The following is an 18,687-nucleotide window of genomic DNA, read 5'->3' on the forward strand; positions in this document are numbered from 1 at the left end:
ATACAGATACAGGATAGAGACAGTGTTCTCAACGCCTAACCTCCAGCGCTCTGGATAACAAACAGTATCTTTCTGTGTTCTGTTTAATCATTTACGTATTACTCTGTGGTTTGTGTTTATAACAGCACATAATTGATAATACGCGAAAGGGTCCCACTATCATCTTTCTGCTGTTTCTTCGCTTCTTTTTCTTTCCCTGAGAGAGATACCTGGTCCTCATTTTACACTGGGTAAAAAAGAATGAATGATTAGAATTTCATTTTTAAAAAAGGTGAGTCTATTTAGCATTCTATCTTTATTATTTGTGAAGGACAGCTAACCTAATCAACTAGACAAATGACAAGAATTAAAACAGCTTCCTTTAGAAAGACATCTCAGGGTTAAATGACCTCAGTAGCCAAGATTAAACATGCCCCAAGGGACTGTGACAGAGAAGATTTGTCAGTAGAGTTGACTTCAATCAGCCCAATCTATCTGCCTGATGGGCCGCAGTCAAATCACCAGAGTACTGATGTGATTAATTACAACCTGACAGTGGTTCATAATACGTGCATGTGGTTTTCAGCATGACCACCTTTAACACTGAAAGCTCCTTCAAAGCCCCATAAACCGTAGTTTATGGTTAAACTATATGTAGTGAATCTATACTCTGTCTTGTTACCCTGACCTCAACCCTTTCATCTAAGGACTTAATAACAGCACAGAAGGGTTCTATAACTTGCTCCTAGTTTAGAAGTAACAGAGCTGACATTTGGACCCATATATTCTGGCTCCAGAGCCCATGTCTTTACTTTACTCTCTGATAGTAATTGCAGTAAGAGCTGCCGGTTATTCAGGGCTCATGATGTGCCAGGGTCTGCCCTCTTTAGATGCCCCATCTCATGTATGCTTCTCACAGCCTTATAAGGTATGGTCCATTACCCTATTTAATAGATGAGCATACTGAGTCTTAGGAAGATTTAGAAACACAAATAGTGACTCACCTGGATTTGTCCTGAAGCCCATGCTTGTAATACAGGTATTAATGTAACTCAGAAGCATTAGGGAAAATAATATTTATTTCTTTCTACTTCTTATTCTTCTTGATTTTTCATTCTATTGTGATATCTGGACCAGTGAAGATGTACTGCTACTCTTGAGTCGATAAAAAAAAAATAAATTTTATACTTACTATTTAACTATATTTCACTGAAGCTTCAGTGCAATCCAAATCTATGTTAACAAACTAGTGGTCTATTTTGTAATTATTCATAGAGAGCTTTAATGCTTTTAAAAATTAACACAATTCAAGAAGAAATCTATCAAAGAACTACTTTGCAATACCAAAGTATACTGGAAATATTGAGTTATTATTTCTCCATTAAAAGGAAGAAATTGGGTTCATAAGCTTTACAACTCTCAGTTCAAACACTTAACGTGAACATATATAAGAACACTTTTATTCCTGGCTGTTAGGGGAGCAGAGAGATTCTAGTAGGCTTTCAAAATCAAAAATAATTTAATTCCATAGGCTAGTTATGAAAATAATTCAAATGATTACAGTAAACCTATTTCTATCACATTTTATATTTTACCAAGCTTAAAAATGATTACATTACCTAATACTATATGCTAATCAGACATTATTTATTCTTATTTTCAGGGATACTATGACACCATGGATGCTGGTTACATGGATGAAGAAGGTTATATATATGTTATGTCTCGAGTTGATGACGTGATAAATGTTGCAGGTCACAGGATTTCTGCAGGTGCCATTGAAGAGGTATTGATGACTATTGGTCTTTTATTCCAGGTGGTGCTTAGGGACAGAACTGAGCTGAAGTCAATACTGAGGTTGTCCATATTGAGGTTAAGTCATTCCACTTGGAAAATTTCCAGACCCTTCCTTTGAAGCATAGGCTCGGTTGGTCACTCTGGTATTTCTCTCACCTCACTTTCTCTCCTGTGGATTTTCCTGTTCTCCAAATTCCCCTGATTCCTGCCTGAGTGGTAGAGAGGAATTTTAAGCACTTACATATATTTGTAATTTATGGGAGAGTCTATATACATTTGGTTCTTGATCCTTGCTACCTGATTGCTTCTAGCTTCTTGATTTGCGCCTGTTGATAACCAGGTTTACATATAGTCTTTACTGGGTGTGTGATTTCAACATTTTATCATACTCTTAAATCCTGAGAATTTTCTTCCAATGTAAATTACACAAAGTCCCCAGAAGAGTATTTTAAAATGTTTTCAATTTTTTTTACCTTAAAATAGAATAAAATCCTCCTTTTTATTGTATAATACTATGAGTTTTTTACTTATAGTATAGATTCTTGTAGCCATCACCAACAACCAGGATACAGAAAAATTTCAACACTGCCCAAGAATTTCCCCATAATGTCACCTTTTTATTCTGACCTTCCCCACCCCTAACCCCTGGGAACCACTAATTTTTTTTTTGTTCCTATGTTTTTTTGTTCCTATGTTTTAGAATCTCATATAAATGGAGTAATACAGTATGTAACCTTTGGAGACTGGGCTATTTCATTTAGGAAAGTGCGTTTGAGATCCATTCAAGTTGTGTGTATGTCGATTATTTGTCCTTTTATGTTGCTGTGCGGCATTCCACTGTGTGGATGTACTAACCCATTTATGTTTCCTTTACCCATTAGAGGATATTTTAAGTGCTTCTAGTTTGAGGCAGTTATAAATAATGCTGCCATATACATTCAAGTTCAGGTTTTTGTGCAAATGTTAGTTTTCATTTCTCTAGGATAAATGCCTGTAGTGAGTCTGCTGGGTTACATGTTAAGTGTATGTTTAGGCTTATAAGAAACTATCAAACTGTTCTCTAGAGCGGCTGTGCCATTTTATATTCCCACCCATAGTGTGTGAGGGGGTCTGTTTCTTCCCATCTTCATTAGTACTCAGAATTGCCATTGTTCTTTATTTAAATCATTCTAATAGATGTGTAAAGGTATCTCATTGTGCTTTGAATTTGATTGTCTGTAATGACTAAAATGTTGGAAACCTTTTCTTGTGTTTATTTGCCATCAATGTTCTTCTCTGTCATTAAAATCTTCTGCCCATCTTTTTAAAAATTGGGTTGTTTTTCTTATTGTTCAGTTTTGAGAGTTTTTAAGGTATTCTGGATACAAGTCCTTTGTTTGATATGCAGTTTGAAGATATGTATTTTTTTCCTGTCTGTGACTGGTCTTTCTCTTCTCTTAAAAGTGCTCTTAATAGAGCAAAAGTGTGTTTCATATTGATGAAGTCTAATTCAGCATTTTTTTCTTTTATAGATGATGATGTTTATCGAAGAACTCTTTCCTAACCCAAGGTCATACTTTCTTCTTTGTTTTCACCTAAAATTTTATAGTTTTACATTTTATATCAATTTACATTTACATTTTGAGGGTTTTTTTTGTATATAGTGCAAGATGTAGGTTGAGGATTTTTTTTTTAATGTGTATGCCAATTCTTCCATGTGTTATATGTTGCAAAGACTGGACTTTCTCCATTGAATTGCCTTTGCACCTTTGTAAAAAATTAGCTGACAGTATTTGAGTGGGTCTATTTCTAGAGTATCTCTTGTTTTATTGATCTGTGTGTTTACCTTTTCACCAATACTATTCTGTCTTGATACTTTATAGAGTGTCTTAGAGTTGAATAGTGTCCACTATTTTCGAAATCGCTCCACTTTTCAAAAATCGTGTGGTTATTCTGTTCCTTTACTTTTCCATGTATATTTTAGAATGAGCTTTTCTATAGTTAAAATAAATCCTGCATGGATTCTGACTGGGATTGTGTTAAATCTATAGATGGATTTGAGAAAAATTGATATCTGGACTCTACTGAATTGTCCAATTCATGAACTTTGTATGTCTTTCCATTTATTTAGGTCTTTTTTGATATGTTTCACTGACATTTTATACTTTTTAGTATGCAGATTCTGAACATATTTTCTTTTTTTTTAATTTATTTTTTTATACAGCAGGTTCTTATTAGTTATCCATTTTATACATATTAGTATATACATGTCAATCCCAATCTCCCAATTCATCTCACCACCACCACCCCACCCCACCCCCGCCACCGCTTTCCCCCCTTGGTGTCCATACGTTTGTTCTCTACATCTGTGTCTCTATTTCTGTTCTGCAAACCGGTTCATCTGTACCATTTTTCTAGGTTCCACATATATGCGTTAATATACGATATTTGTTTTTCTCTTTCTGACTTACCTCACTCTGTATGACAGTCTCTAGATTCATCCACGTCTCTACAAATGATCCAATTTCTGAACATATTTTCTTAATTTATACCTAAGTATTTAGTTTTCTGAGCTGTTGTAAATAGAATTTTTTTTAGTTTTGGTTTCCAAATTTTCATTGCTAGTGGATATAGAACTGCTATTGACTTTTATGAACTGATATGTATCTTGTGATCTTGCTCAATTCATTTATTAGTTCTAAGAGTTGTGTGTATATGTGTGTGTATGTGTGTGTTTGTATTTCTTGGGATTTCCTGTGTGGACAATCATGCTGTCTGTGAATAGAGGTAGTTTTATTGCTTGCTTTCCAATCTGAATATTTTTTATTTCTTTCTCTTGCCTTTTGAACTGGTCAGACCCTCCACTATGATACTGAGTAAGAGTGATGAGAGCAGTTACCCTCGTCTTGTTCCTGATCTTAGGGTAAAAGCATTCAATATCTTACCATTAAGAATGACGTTACCTGTAGATGTTTCTGTAGATGGCCTTTATCAGATGAGGAAGTTTCCTTCTATTACTAATTTGCTGGTTTTTTTTTTTTTTAATCTTGAAAGAATGTTAAATTTTATCAAATGCTTTTTCTGCTTCTATTGATATGATTGTGTGGATTTTCTTTTTAAGCCTGTTAATATGGTGAATCACATTAATTAATTTTCAACTGTTGAACCAGCTTTGCATTGCTTGGGATATACCTCACTTAGTTGCAATGTATTATTGTTTAATATATTGATTTTTTTTTTTAATTTATAGTAATTTTTGCTGATCGGAAGTTGGCTTTGTGTGGTAATCATGTTTTTAATAGTGTTTGTATCATTTATCTCTTCTCATCCTTTCCTTTTTAATATATCTAGATCATTATGTTTCCTGTGGCCTTTTTGTAGATAACATAGTTGGGTCTTGTTCTTATTTTAATCCAGTTTTATAATTTTTATCTTTTAACTGGTGTTTTTAAGACCATTAACATTTAACTTAAGTATTGACATATTTATGTCTCCAAGTTTATTATTGGTTTCCTTCTTGCCTTTTCTCTTTTTTATTTCCCTCATGTTACATTTTCTCCCTTCTTTTAAGTCATTTGGTTCTTTTTTTGTAGCTTCTATTTCTTTGCTGAGAACTTCTCCATTCATTCCAAGGGTGCTTGCCCATACTTTCTGGGCCACAGTTACTGTGGAGTTGTTAATATTTATCTTTGTTAATTTTATCCTAAATGTGCAAATGAGGCATTCTTTGTCAAAGACAGATTTCTTAATAATAAGTGTGTCATTGCTTTCTTACTCCCAGTCTTATCCCTAGGGGACCCAACAAGAGCCGATGGGAAATTTCCCTACATAAGTAGCCAGCCATACCATAGATGAGAAATAAGGAAAATTATTTTTCTCTGCTTATAAAGAGGAAGGAGGCAGCTATCTTTCCCCCTCCTAAAGAGGTCTCCTTGGACACATAATAGGCTGAATCCAAACTCCAGTTCTTTGGTATGTACATAACATCTCTCCAGGAGGCAGATAGCCCCCTGTGTCTCAACTTTTACAACCTAGAAATGTTTCCAACTTCTAAGCCTTCATCTTTTTGACATGGAAATACCAAGGAAGATAGTGAGTGGGCCAGTCTCCCCAGCACCTTATGAGTTTAACCTAGGGATCTAGTCTAGGATGTAAGCATTTTGCCCACCCAGGGAAATTAGAAAATTTTATTATCCTTTCATATCAGAGCAATTGACTAAACAAACAGCTATAGATCAAATTCTCAAGGTATTTGAAGAGTCTCAGGAGGCTAGGGTTTTTTATAGGGCCAATGAGGAAATCTGGAAAAGTTTTATTCCCCTACGGATATAATAGCTACATTAAAATCTTTATCTGATATTTGTAATATTTGGATTGGGGTTTGGCATTTGTTGATTATCTTTTTTAAAGGAGTGTTTAGGTTTTCCTAATTCTTTTCATGTCCAGTAATTTTGCATTTTATATTTTGACTATTACTTTATGAGATTTTGGATCCTTTGAAAATCATCTGGATTTTTGTTCTTGTGATTGTTTATTTTAGCAGATGGTCAAGCCATTTAAGATCATACCACACGTCCTTACCCACTTTCTGTGGATTGTGGTTCCAATGTCAATTTTGTTTTCAAAGCCTTTACAGTGCTATTCTAGTACATCTCACTGTGTCTCTCTCCCAGAGGCCAATCTGAAACTCAAGTTAAGTGCTCAAAATCTGTGCTATGCTGATTCTGGTTGGATTCATGCATATACAACTTACAGTAGGCTCAGGACATCATACTCAGATTTAAAATATCCCTTTTTCTAGCTCCTTTCTCTCCACGAGCTACTCTTCACTTTTTGATTCCCAGGGCTCCCCCTTACTGCTCTTCTCGGTATAAAGTCAGGGCTTCAGCCTCCCCGTACTCCTGCTGGGGTTCAGTCCTGCAAGGTCTACCTACATAGCGTCCCTGGGGAGAGGAAGGGACTCTGTCTCTTTGTTAGCACTTGCCTGGTATAGGGCAGAGCTAGTCAACAGGGATCAACTCTCAGGAACTGGATGGCTGCTGGTGGGGAGCACAAGTGGTACTGAATCTTTCCTGGCTCTCTTGGTGTAAGATGGGGGAGTCCCCAGTGCTCCATCCCCAGGATCTGCTGCACAGTGATAGTGGAGAAGGGAGAGGACACAGCTTTTTGGCTGCATTCACCTGGTGAAAGGTGTGAAGAGTCAACAAGGTGGTTACAGCTCTGTAGAAAGGAAGAGAGACACTGCTTCTTCATTGGTGTCCATCTGGAGTAGGGACAATAAAATCAAAATGATTCTGTTTCCCAGCTCCTCTGCTCCTTTTCCTGGACCTCTAGGTGGACACAGCAGGCATTTCTAAGGGCTTTTTCTGTCTGTACTTATTGACAGTTCCACATTTTTGACTGATATAGAACCCAGGCCAGAATATATAGGAGGCAAAATCATCAAACCAACAAACCATAACAACAATGAAAACCAAAAACTTCTAAACAAGCAAAAAACAAGGGACTCACCATCAGGTTGTCTCTCAAGTTCTGATAGAGTCTTCTGGTATGAATTTTTTTTTTTTTTTTTTTTTTTTTTTTTTTTTTTTTTGCGGTACGTGGGCCTCTCACTGTTGTGGCCTCTCCCGTTGCGGAGCACAGGCTCCGGACGCGCAGGCTCAGCGGCCATGGCTCATGGGCCCAGCCGCTCCATGGCACGTGGGATCTTCCCAGACCGGGGCACGAATCTGTGTCCCCTGCATCGGCAGGCAGACTCTCAACCACTGCACCACCAGGGAAGCCCTTCTGGTATGAATTTTAGCCCAAAGTATTCCATCACAATTAGTGGAAGTGATAAGATGGAATGTATTTACTCCATCTTTTCCAGAACCAAACCCAGAATAGTTTTTGAATGGAATGGGGCAAACTGCAGTTTAAATTAAAGAAAATGCTTAAAGCAGTATGACTGATAATGCAGTAGGATGAGAGTATGCAGAATCATAGTTCCCCTTTCTCTAATTAAAAAAATGGTCACTTTCTCAAAAGGTTGTACTTAACTTCAGCCCAAAATTAACACTTAACACGTCTTGTCATGTAGGCTTTTCTTTCTTAGTGACAGTCAATGTGATATTATTTGAGTAAAAGGAAATAATTTTATAAAATAGTTTGGAACATGTGACTTTTATCTGCTGTTATAATATTGTTTTTAACTGACTGTGAATTTTGTGATAACCTGAAATTGAAATTTATGCTTCATGTATTTTGGTGTGTTGACAAAAGATGGTTCTGGCTTCAGGAACTTTTAATTTCTTGCTTATAGGAGATTAGGTCCATTTCTGGCAGACTCAGCTAATCAAAATACAGAGATTACATATGCATAGCTCTTATTATCAGTCAAAATTCTTAGTGCTTTTATCTTTAGAATGAAGAGTGCCAACCTATTCAAATATATATTGTGCTTTAATGTTTCTACTGACATGCTTCTCACTATGTGTAACAGCAGAGCGAGGCAGGCAGAAGATAGGCAGTTAAAACAGCAAAATTGAAAAAACTGTGCCAGAATCCATGACATCTAACAGGAATTTTGTCCCTGGGTCTTAGAGTGCTCATAGCATGTAACAGGACACCTCTCAGCCTTAAGCCTTCTTGAAGTGAATGTCTCCCTTTATATGAATTAAATGATTAACTCTTTATTGTATATTTATGTCTAATAAGGAAATTAATATCTCAATTCTGGGTTGTCTTCTCCACGTTAGAATCTATTAGAGGGTTGAAAACCAACATTTTTACCGGCTTTTTCCCAGCTCCTTAGTAAAGTTGCTTAACAAATTGATAATATGTACATGAAATGTTCATATTAATGACAGCTTTTACTAAAGTGCCCAAACCTTATTTTATATTTAAATGCTTTTCTGGGAGTCTTAATAATGAATGCTGGATTCCACTTTGATTTTTTGAAATAGGACTTGAGGGTCTTAAATCCATTGGGAATATTATTTATAGAAAATAAAAATAGACTGAATGTCTATTTATATACAGTGAAAATATCTGAGCTTTTTCAGTTTCCCAAAGTAACATTTGACAAATTTATCACCTTACATAAGACTAAATCAAACAGAAATTCTACTAAAATGACTACATCACAAACATTTCAGGAAACGCTATGTTCTTTTCTGTTCTCGACATAAGAAAATAGAGTCCTACAATGGCTTTTAGAAATATAAGAGGACATTATCCTTGCATATCCCAATGCATGTGAGGGCCTTCTATAAATATCAAGTAATAACCAAATCTATTTGAACAGCTGATTAATCTTTGAAAGCCTACCATCTAGCTGGACAATTGGGACACTTAGGTGGAAGTTCAAGGTATTCTTAAGAAAAATGTGTCCTAAATCTGCTAGTTCAGGTCATGCGAGCTCAAGTTACTAGGAGTCAATGTGGTCCTTCTGCTTAGTTCTCTTTCACTGTTGTGGGCAGATCTTTTCATGCAGAGACATCTCCAGGGAACAAATTGGGCTCCCTGATTTCATTCTTTCACTTGTAGCTTAAGATGTAGTTTGTTAAATAATCCTACGAGTATCCTTGGAAACTTGGAAACCTGGTGTTAAAATACTACATTTAAAGCCTAGGGCAGTGTTCGCATACAGTTTTCCCTTTCGAAGGTTATTCTGACCAAAGCATCACTGTTTGTTTTTCAAGCTAGCTATTTTGTTCACTATTTTAGGAATAATTTCTTCAAGATTGAATATATTTCCATAAAGTGCATATTCAACAAAGGTGCCGTGCAATTTCATTTCTACCCAACATTAAATGACTACTGGATGTAAATAGTTGTAAAATTGCTGAATATTTTCCTGGGCACTGATATGAATATTGATGAAGATATGGAATCTGGCAGTTTCCTAGGTGACTCCATTGTCAGAGGAGGTAAAACAATATTCCTCCTCTTCCCATAGCAAAGACAATCTCCCTCTGCAGAGTGTATTGTACGAGGGTGCTTGATTTAAACTAATTTTTTCTAAAATTAAAATACTTAAAACATAATTAAGAAACCTGTATAATTTAGCCCACTAAAACCATAAAACCATTTAAATCAAATAAAATTTACACAAAAATGGCAGTACTGCAGAAACCAAGAATGACAGTTACTTGCCAGGCCTGTTACCATAACATTTATATGCTCACTTTGGGTGAAACAATTACCTTTTAAGTTGTGTCACTTTTTTTGGTACTTGAATGCCAGTTAACCACAGATACTTCATGAATTTTATATGGAGGGAATATATGAGTGGCTTTTGATTTCCACCCCCCCCCCATAGGACATTTGGTGGGCTTCTGTCCCAATATGTTGCCAAGATATATTTTGATGCTTTCCCTTTTCACAATTCGGTTGTTGAAATCATTATTTGGCATGCAAATACTGTTTGTGGAGCCAACACAGAAAGCTGCCTCTCTTCCTTTATGGCATTTTTTTTTAACACTGATAGAATAATATAATGTTTTATCCACTATAATGAACTTCATTTACAGATGGCACGGAATTCTGGAGAATGACATGTTTCTCACAGATTTTTAAGAATCATATCTTCAGTTGGCAAAAAATGGGAAACTTAGATATTATAAGGAATTGTGTTATATATTACTTCTGATTTTAAAATACTCTCTCTGCCCTTATAGAAAACCAGTCAGCGTTTTCCCATCCACTTCTAAAAACACTGAGACCAAGGATGGAAGTTAAAATAGCAAGGTGAAATCATGGCAGACTAGAAGTTTTGTTGTTCAATTTAGTTAAAATTATAGTCATGCTGGTTAGGTGCAAAATATCTAGATGTATGTTTTTTTTTTTTTTTTTTTTACAGTGATTTAAACTGTAAAACTTCAAAAACTCAGGTATAGAAGCACCAGTGAACACTTTAATAAATGGGCTTTTGACCATTAAAACTCTGGTAAGCCAGGTAAAAGTATTTTTCTCTATTCATTAAGGGAATACTAAATAGGATTTAAAGGATTGAACCTACCAAGTCTGTGTCCTACCTGCTATAGAGATTTATTCTCTTCCACGGGCTGGTGACCGTCAAGACTAACTGCCCAAACAAAGCTCTGACAATAAAATGTGTCTCTACTCTCAACATACAGACTGAAAAGAAAATAAGAACTTAACAAATGGGAAACATTTTGAGAGTTCACACTGAAGCAGTGAGAGAAGGTGGTATTGTATGGTCTGGTCTGTGTAGTATGTGTTTCGCAGAAGCTTTTGAGTCAGGACCAACTAAAGGAAAGAGGGCGTAGACACCTTTACCTCAGCAATGAAGTTAATAAAACATATAGTACAAAAATCATTTATTTATCACGTACCATTCTGAGCACTGCAGGAGTCAAAAGCTATGTCGATGGCAGCCCTCACAACTGAATACTTCAAGGCTGGTGCTAGGATAGGATACGGGGCAATGTTGATTTGCATGCTTAATTAGGGGCAGTGTGAGTTAGTCCACTGGCTTTGTACCAAACATTCTAGCAGTTCATTGAGTCTTCTAGGAGTTCAGAGAAGAGAAAGCTCATTTTCAGCTTGAATTACTTTTTTTTTTCCATAGAAAGTTTGGGATTTTTAGTGGCATGTCCCGGATTTTGTTGGTTTTTCTCTTCCCTCTGACTGTACCTTTACAGTGCAGTTTGTTAGCTTTTCCTTTTTCATACGGTCCTTAGATGTTAAGAGTTCTTTAAGGCTTTCACCTTTTCTTCTCACTGCTTTCTCCCCAGATAATCTCATCCATGTGCATAGCTTTCATTGTCATCTATACATTAATGGCATTCAAATACACATTTTCAGATTAAGATTCTCCTCAGATCCAATTGCCTTGCCTTGGATGTCTGAAAGGTACTTCAAATGGAATATCTCCAAGATTTAATACATGATGTTTCCTCCCAAGCCTAGCCCTCACCAGCATTTTCTGGCTTAGAAAATGACACCACTATCCAACCAGCTACTCAAGCCAAAAACCACAGAATCATCTTTAACCCCTTTGACTTCTTACTTCATATCCTATTTATCATCAAATTCTGTCCATTTTACCTCTAAAAACTCTGGAATCTTTTTATACCCACTACTATAACCTTAGTCTACTATTGTAGCCTCTCTGGGTGTTTGCCTGGGTAAACTATGACACCCACCTTCAACAATCCTCTATTTATTCTTCACAATGAACCAAAGTAAGTTTTTGTTTTTCAAAATCCACTCTGAAGTGAAAGTAGCCAATCTGTAAAGGCTACATATGTAGGATTCCAACTATATTAACATTCTGGAAAAGAACTCTGGAGACAGTTAAAAAGATCAGTGGCTGCCAGGAGTTATTGGAAGGTGATGGATGAATAGGCAGAGCACAGTGGATTTTTAGGGCAGTGAATCTACTCTGTAAAATATTGTAATCATGGATCCGTGCTGTAAAACCCATAGAGTGTACAACACCAAGAGTGAAGTCTAACGTGAACTGTGGAGTGGGGTGAGAGTGATGTGTCAGTGTTGGCTCAGCAGTTGTAACTCTACTGCTCTGATGAGGGATTTTGATGGTGCGGAGGCTGTGTGTGAATGGGAGCAGGGGTTATATGGGAACAACGTACTTTCTGCTGCTCCATTTTGCTGTGAATCTAAAACTATTCTGAAAAAATAAAGTCTGTTAAAAAACCCATTCTGATCTTGCATCGCCTCCTTACCTCCTGAAAGTGCTTTATTACCTTCCAATGCTACTAAAATAGTTGGAAGCCCTTCGCATTCACAGCCCTTGTCTATCTCTGTAGCTTCATTTCCTCTTACACCATTCTCACTTTTGCTCTCTGCTTTCCAACCACGTTGGTCCCTTATAGATTTCAATGGTACAAGCCCCGTGCTTCCACAGGGCTTTTGCCCCGCCCCTGTATGCAAGGGTCCTTGCATACAGACCCTTTAGACCTGAGCTCATCCTGAGTCACTTCCTAAGGGGAGTCTTCTCTGAGATCCATATTCTTCTGCCACATTGGTTGCTTTGGTTCTGTCTCTCATTTAGAAATCCAAGTTATTTCCCCAAAGATTGTACCACTTTACATCTAGACATTCATAGTAATTAAATATTCATGATTATTTATTAACATCACCCTTTGCTACTAGACTGTAAGCACCGTGAGACAGTACCCAGCTTATTTTTGCTCACCACCAAGTCTACTGCAATATAGGAGGTTGGAGGATAGGAGGTATTAGTAAATGTTTGTTGACTGAATGCATGGAGGAAAGAATGAGGACTGCCAAACTAGCCCTTGGTTACAAGTTTGCTCACTGTTTTCTCCAGCCATAGGGGTTTGGAGTCACTTGAAATATATATTAATCTCTCAGAAAAGAACTTTTTGAACATTCATTTTTAAAAGTCCAATCACAGCAGAATTTTTTTTTTTTCTTAATCCTAAGCTTCTGTATTTCATGTGGTTACTGTATTCTCTGAGTTCTTGTGATTCCAGATAGAAATTTGCTTTGCTCTTTAAGGCATTTAGAGCTTAGGGTGAACAATATGAAAATGGTTGGTCAACAGTGGTGATGTCAGGGCTTCACTCCATGTCCAGCCTTTTCTCCACATCTTGGAAAATCCTCTCTGGATGGGTGGTCACTCAAGAAGAGAAGTGTGCTCTGTTCATTGCTCAGTAACAGAGGTGGAAATAAAATCACCATTTATTTTTTTAAATTTTATTTTATTTACTTATTGGCTGTGCCATGCGGCATGTGGGATCTTAGTTCCCCAACCAGGGATCACATTGGTGCCTCCTGCAGCGGAAGTGCAGAGTCTTAACCACTGGACCGCCAGGAAAGTCCCAAATCACTGTTTATTGATGGGGCTGCCTTGGGTTCCTCTGGAAGGTGTCCTTATGGTAGCCAGCACTGAAGCCAAAACACCATGAGGCCATCTGTTTTCCGAGGCTCATTGCAATTTGTTCCCAAGTGGTATCACTGCATAGTTTCCCAGACTTCATTAATAAACAATTGAGATGAAGAAATCATTCCCTTACTTTCCAGGTAAGCTAAGCAGTTTGTCTTAATTGCTTAGTCAGCCTTTACTGAGTGACTACCTGGGGATCCTAACCAGTCACCTCAGTAATAGTGATGTGAACGGTGAATTGGTAGTAATTTTCACAGAGGTAGCTGTGGGTTTTTAAGTTATCTGATGTGTACTATTTTCCTCAATTGAAATTATAAATATTGCATATATATGTGTATAGATATTCTAAATGAATGCTTGTTTTAAATTACAGTCTGTCCTTTCCCATGGCACTGTGGCCGACTGCGCTGTTGTTGGCAAGGAAGACCCTTTGAAGGGTCATGTCCCGTTAGCACTCTGCGTGCTGAAGAAAGGTGAGAGGTCTTTCTCCTCCCCGACTGCTGGGGCCCTGAATGATTGAAGTTAATTCAGAGCTTACCATCTGAACTTTCTCCCTAGATATAAATACAACAGAGGAACAAGTCTTAGAAGAAATTGTGAAACATGTTAGACAGAGCATTGGCCCCGTGGCTGCTTTTCGAAAAGCGGTGTTTGTGAAACAGTTACCCAAAACCAGATCTGGCAAAATTCCCCGCTCAGCTCTGTCTGCCCTTGTCAATGGCAAGCCATATAAGGTAAATGATCAAGGATGTTGAGTGCTTGGTTTTGAAATGTTTTCCCCCACTTCTTTGGTGTCAACTAAGATCTTTCAGTGGTTCTCAAGCATGAATTATATCCCTAGAAAACACGTAACAGTACTTTTTTTTTAATATTACGGGGGAAAAATTGCATAGCCATTCTCTCTGTAGGAATGAGGGTTTTGGAGAGAAACACAGATTAATTAAGACCATATACTTTTGATTATAAGAACCAGTATGGGAAAATATTTTACTGTTAGTAAATATGTCAAATTCAAACTTGTGGAAACTCAATCTTATTAAATTAAGGATAAATTTTCCTTCATTGCCGTCATTAGTGACTAATAGTGAGAGAGAGGCTGGCTATAGATATTTTGAAAATTCTAATTGATATATATGCTCATTATTTTTCCTGTTTTGAGTGAAAATTATTTTAGGTAATTTAGGCTGATTCAAGCATATGCATTCTTTTAATTTTGTGCATATTATACATGCACAAATATATGTATTTTTAATCATCAAGATCTAATAAAAAGTGATGCAATAGTAAGGAGTGGTTGTATGGGCAAATGCCAAAAAAAAAAATTCTTTCTATAGATGCTCATTGAAAGGCCCATAAAAGAAAGTACCATCTAGGACCAATAGTTTTGCTAACTGAACAGTTTATTTTACTATAGATACATTTTAAAATATTGAGTTCAAAGTTCCCTGTTTTTGAACCTTTCCATATGAGTATGATAAGATAATGGGGAATACAAGATTGCATACAATTGTTTAATTGTATAGAATGGAAGGGTTCAATGAAGCACCTTCAACTGGCTCTAATTTTCTTTCCAGGTATCTCCTACAATTGAAGACCCCAGCATTTTTGGGCACATAGAAGAAATGCTGAAGCAGGCATTATGACTTTTTTTTTCTTTTTTTGTCACTTTTCTAATTGGAGTTAGATTTTGGAATTATTTCCCAGAAATAAATATTTAAATAGAAATTACATGCAAACTGAAATGTAAGTTGTAGAGCTTGGTCTAAAAACAATGTACGTGAAAACTAGTAAAAGGCCTTCTGTTTGATTAGCCCAATTAGCACTGTTACTGGTTACCTGTAACATTGCTCATTATAGATTTTCCAGAACTTTGATTTAAGAAAAATATATCTGACATACGATTTATAAAAATTGTACCCCCCAAAAAACATTTTAATTGAAAGTGACACTAATATCGAGCCACTTGCTGAAATTAGGACTCTGCAGCTTTGACCCAAGACCTAAAACTCAAGTGAAGTCAGAAAACAATTATAATTTTCTTATAGAAATTCTGAATATTTTCTAATATTCTTGAGATGCCCACATGCATGGTTATTTTAAATGAAATGGATGAAATGGGAAGTTTTAGGTAATCATCTAGACATGATTTTCTAAGTAGGAGAATCTGTCTAGTCACATATTTCCTGAGGGAAGGCTGGGTACCAACCAAGGTACAGCTCTCTTCAATCCTTTGTTACTTAGTCAAGGGGAATCACAGGCTGGCAGAGAGCATAGAGGTCAATTAATCCAATCTCTTTGTCATGGAGATGAGGGCTCTTTAGCTGACTGTATACTCTTAATGATTCCAGCTTCTTTTGGAAACAAGGAAATGTGTAGAAATGGGGAAACTGGCAAGGAAAGCTCTTAAGGAAGAAATGTAAAAGTTTTTACATTAGCTAAAAACCGGGAGGAGTTTTAAGAGAAACCAAAAATCCAGATTTTATGTGAAATCTCTAATTTTTAAATAACTCACTAAAAAAAAAAAAATTGTCATATCCAAAGCACATCTTTCCATTTAAACTTCTGTAAAGCTATTGCGCATTAAAAAAATAACTGAAAATTAGTCTTTGTTAATAAGCATATGATAATGTGCCAATTATCCAGAGTAGGTAGATACAGATAATTACTTATTTGGTTTACTTAGGGCTCTACATGAGATCAGTTATCAAAGAATATATTTAAACTCAAAAAATACCATACCCATGTCTTGACGGTTCTTAAAGTATTCCTCAGTCTTTCAGTCCATCAGGAACATTATTTTTAAGAGCAACTGTCTTAACATATAGTCTGGTAACATATCACAAAATATATATGAGAGATAATAGATAAGAGCTTATTGTTTGTTTCATAAAAATTGCTTACAACTTGTATAAAGACATTCTGAAAATGTTAGGATTTTTTGGACTGTAGCCTATAAGATAAATGGCTTCTCAAAGTAAATTATTTGCTAAAATTGGCTTTTTGATTGTTACACCTGAAAAAATACATTCGTCTAACTGTTCCTTTTAATTATTTTAGTAGACTGAGTTAACCTAATTAGATAGATATTCAACTTATAATTTGAAGTTGTTGGGTTCCTTAAACTGTCTCTTCTCTTGAGTACATTTTATCTTATCACAACTGTAATCTCACACTTTTTAATGTCTTAGAATTAAGATGTATTACCTTCTTTTTTCATATAAAATTCAGTTAATTTGAAATGGCAAATTCTGTAGCCGATTGTGTATCATAGTTCATCTGCAAGGTATAAACCCAGGCATATACAAGAATTGTGTTAACGATTACATCTTTGATCCTCTTGCACATTTTTCGTGGTAATCAATCTGAGAGACACTTCAGCAAGCAGGCTTGGGTTATTTTCCTGTTGAGTGGGATTGGAAAACAGTGCACAAGACTGGGGAAGTGGTGTTTTCTTGTATCTGGTTAAAGAAAGTGATCTCCTTTGCAGGGTCAGAGAAAGTACTGTTCCTCTCACAAGACTGAATGTGGGGCAAGAAAGATACAGTCATCAGATTGCTTAAATTTTGGAAGAAAAAAAAAGGAATTTTCTATTTTAATACTTACCATAAGGTACTTTCACTCAATAGTACTTAAAATATTTTGAATTAAATGTCTTTAAAAATAACAATATAATGTTACTAAAAAGTGCAATTTGCTGAAATAAATTCTGCATGATCTTCTTTTGGTAGTTGCATAGAATTTTTTTACTGTAAGGTATTAAAATTAAAATGTAAATATTTTATTTTAAAATCTATAGAAAAGTGCCAATTAATTGATCTATTTTGCCTGTGAAAATGTACTAAGTGTATACAAATGAGAACTGCTTTACATTTAAAAGCAGTTTTATTTATAGAGAATTATATTTGTAAAGGTTCTGATTATTAAAAATATGAAAATTCATAATGTTGATAGTTAAAAGGAAGAAAACCAAGGTTCTAAGTTTAATCCATGAAATGGGTTTTAGAATCTGGCAAAAATGATCTTATACATCGAAGAATATTTTATGGTTTTTGAGGCAAGTAACTGGATCTTTTATATCCCTGTATGTTAGTCTATTTTAAATGGTTAATATCTCTTATTAGGTGATCTCTTAAAGGGGAAGAACTGTTTATGCAATTAAGTTGTGCAGAACAGTAGATACAAATCTAGTTTGTATTATTATGATACCGTAGTTTCTATATTATATTTCATTTCTGTAAGTCAAGATCCCCATATTCAGACAAACTTAAAAAGCTCTTTCCCATTGTTTCTAATCAGGCAACATTTTTAGAAAATTTAAAATCACTTTCATAAGCAAGTTTAGTGCTCCCTCTTGTGGCAGACTCACTTTTGAAGCTAAAAGATTGATCACTAAAAAGAATGATTTTCATTATAGTTTAAGTAAAATTTTAAACTATATGTGACTAGAAAACAAAGCTTAAACAGAGAACTGGAAGTATTTTTGTTTATTGACAATGGAGAGGGTTTCTGTTACCATTACCTTTTGAGTGAATCTGTTAAACAAAAATTGACATCAAAACAAATGTAATGTACGTGCAAACATAGCAAATTAAATACAAAAAAGGAATTACTAATGACAGGTCTTGCTGTTACTAAGATCAAGCAGCAGAAAATCAGCAGTTAGATAAATGGTATTCTTAAATAGATTTACTTTGAAATCTCCCATATAAACAAAGAATAAACAACAGTAACACCACCAAATAAAGCCACAGGGAAGAGAGAGATGATTATTCTATACTTTTATACACTATATATGTTAATCATTCTGTCTTATTTCCTCTGATAAGACTGACTTCAGGGAAGTCGCAACAAGGCCTTCTCGGCTAAGAGCATATAACGTTAGTTAGACATGAGTCTGGCTAATGCCCTATTACATTGACAAAAGGGAAAGGTTTCTGGGGTTTTGCTTTTTCCAGTGGAAATGACCTCAGACTCTGCAGTGGTTGACATTCACTGAACAGGGCTGGCTGGAGGTTCAAGGTATTTGGATGAACATGTGGTTCTTAGTAAAGAAG

General features: G+C 35.8%; 1 protein-coding gene across 7 annotated transcripts in view; it reads left to right on the forward strand.

Annotated features, from left to right (window-relative positions):
* Window positions 1-18,687, forward strand: part of ACSS3 (acyl-CoA synthetase short chain family member 3) — a 151,095-nt gene that overhangs the window by 126,246 nt on the left and 6,162 nt on the right. For 4 of the 7 annotated variants that reach the window (XM_060025308.1, XM_060025311.1, XM_060025312.1 and 1 more), the window contains 4 exons: window positions 1,643-1,765; window positions 14,007-14,106; window positions 14,192-14,367; window positions 17,121-17,242. In XM_060025308.1, the coding sequence (XP_059881291.1) occupies window positions 1,643-1,765; window positions 14,007-14,106; window positions 14,192-14,367; window positions 17,121-17,242 (521 nt within the window). Of the gene's footprint in view, window positions 1-1,642; window positions 1,766-14,006; window positions 14,107-14,191; window positions 14,368-15,207; window positions 17,353-18,687 lie in introns of those variants that run through there. The other 3 variants (XR_009521233.1, XM_060025309.1, XM_060025310.1) reach the window with 3 other exon arrangements.

Source organism: Delphinus delphis, chromosome 11 (genome assembly GCF_949987515.2).
Source record: "Delphinus delphis chromosome 11, mDelDel1.2, whole genome shotgun sequence".
NCBI lineage: Eukaryota > Metazoa > Chordata > Mammalia > Artiodactyla > Delphinidae > Delphinus > Delphinus delphis.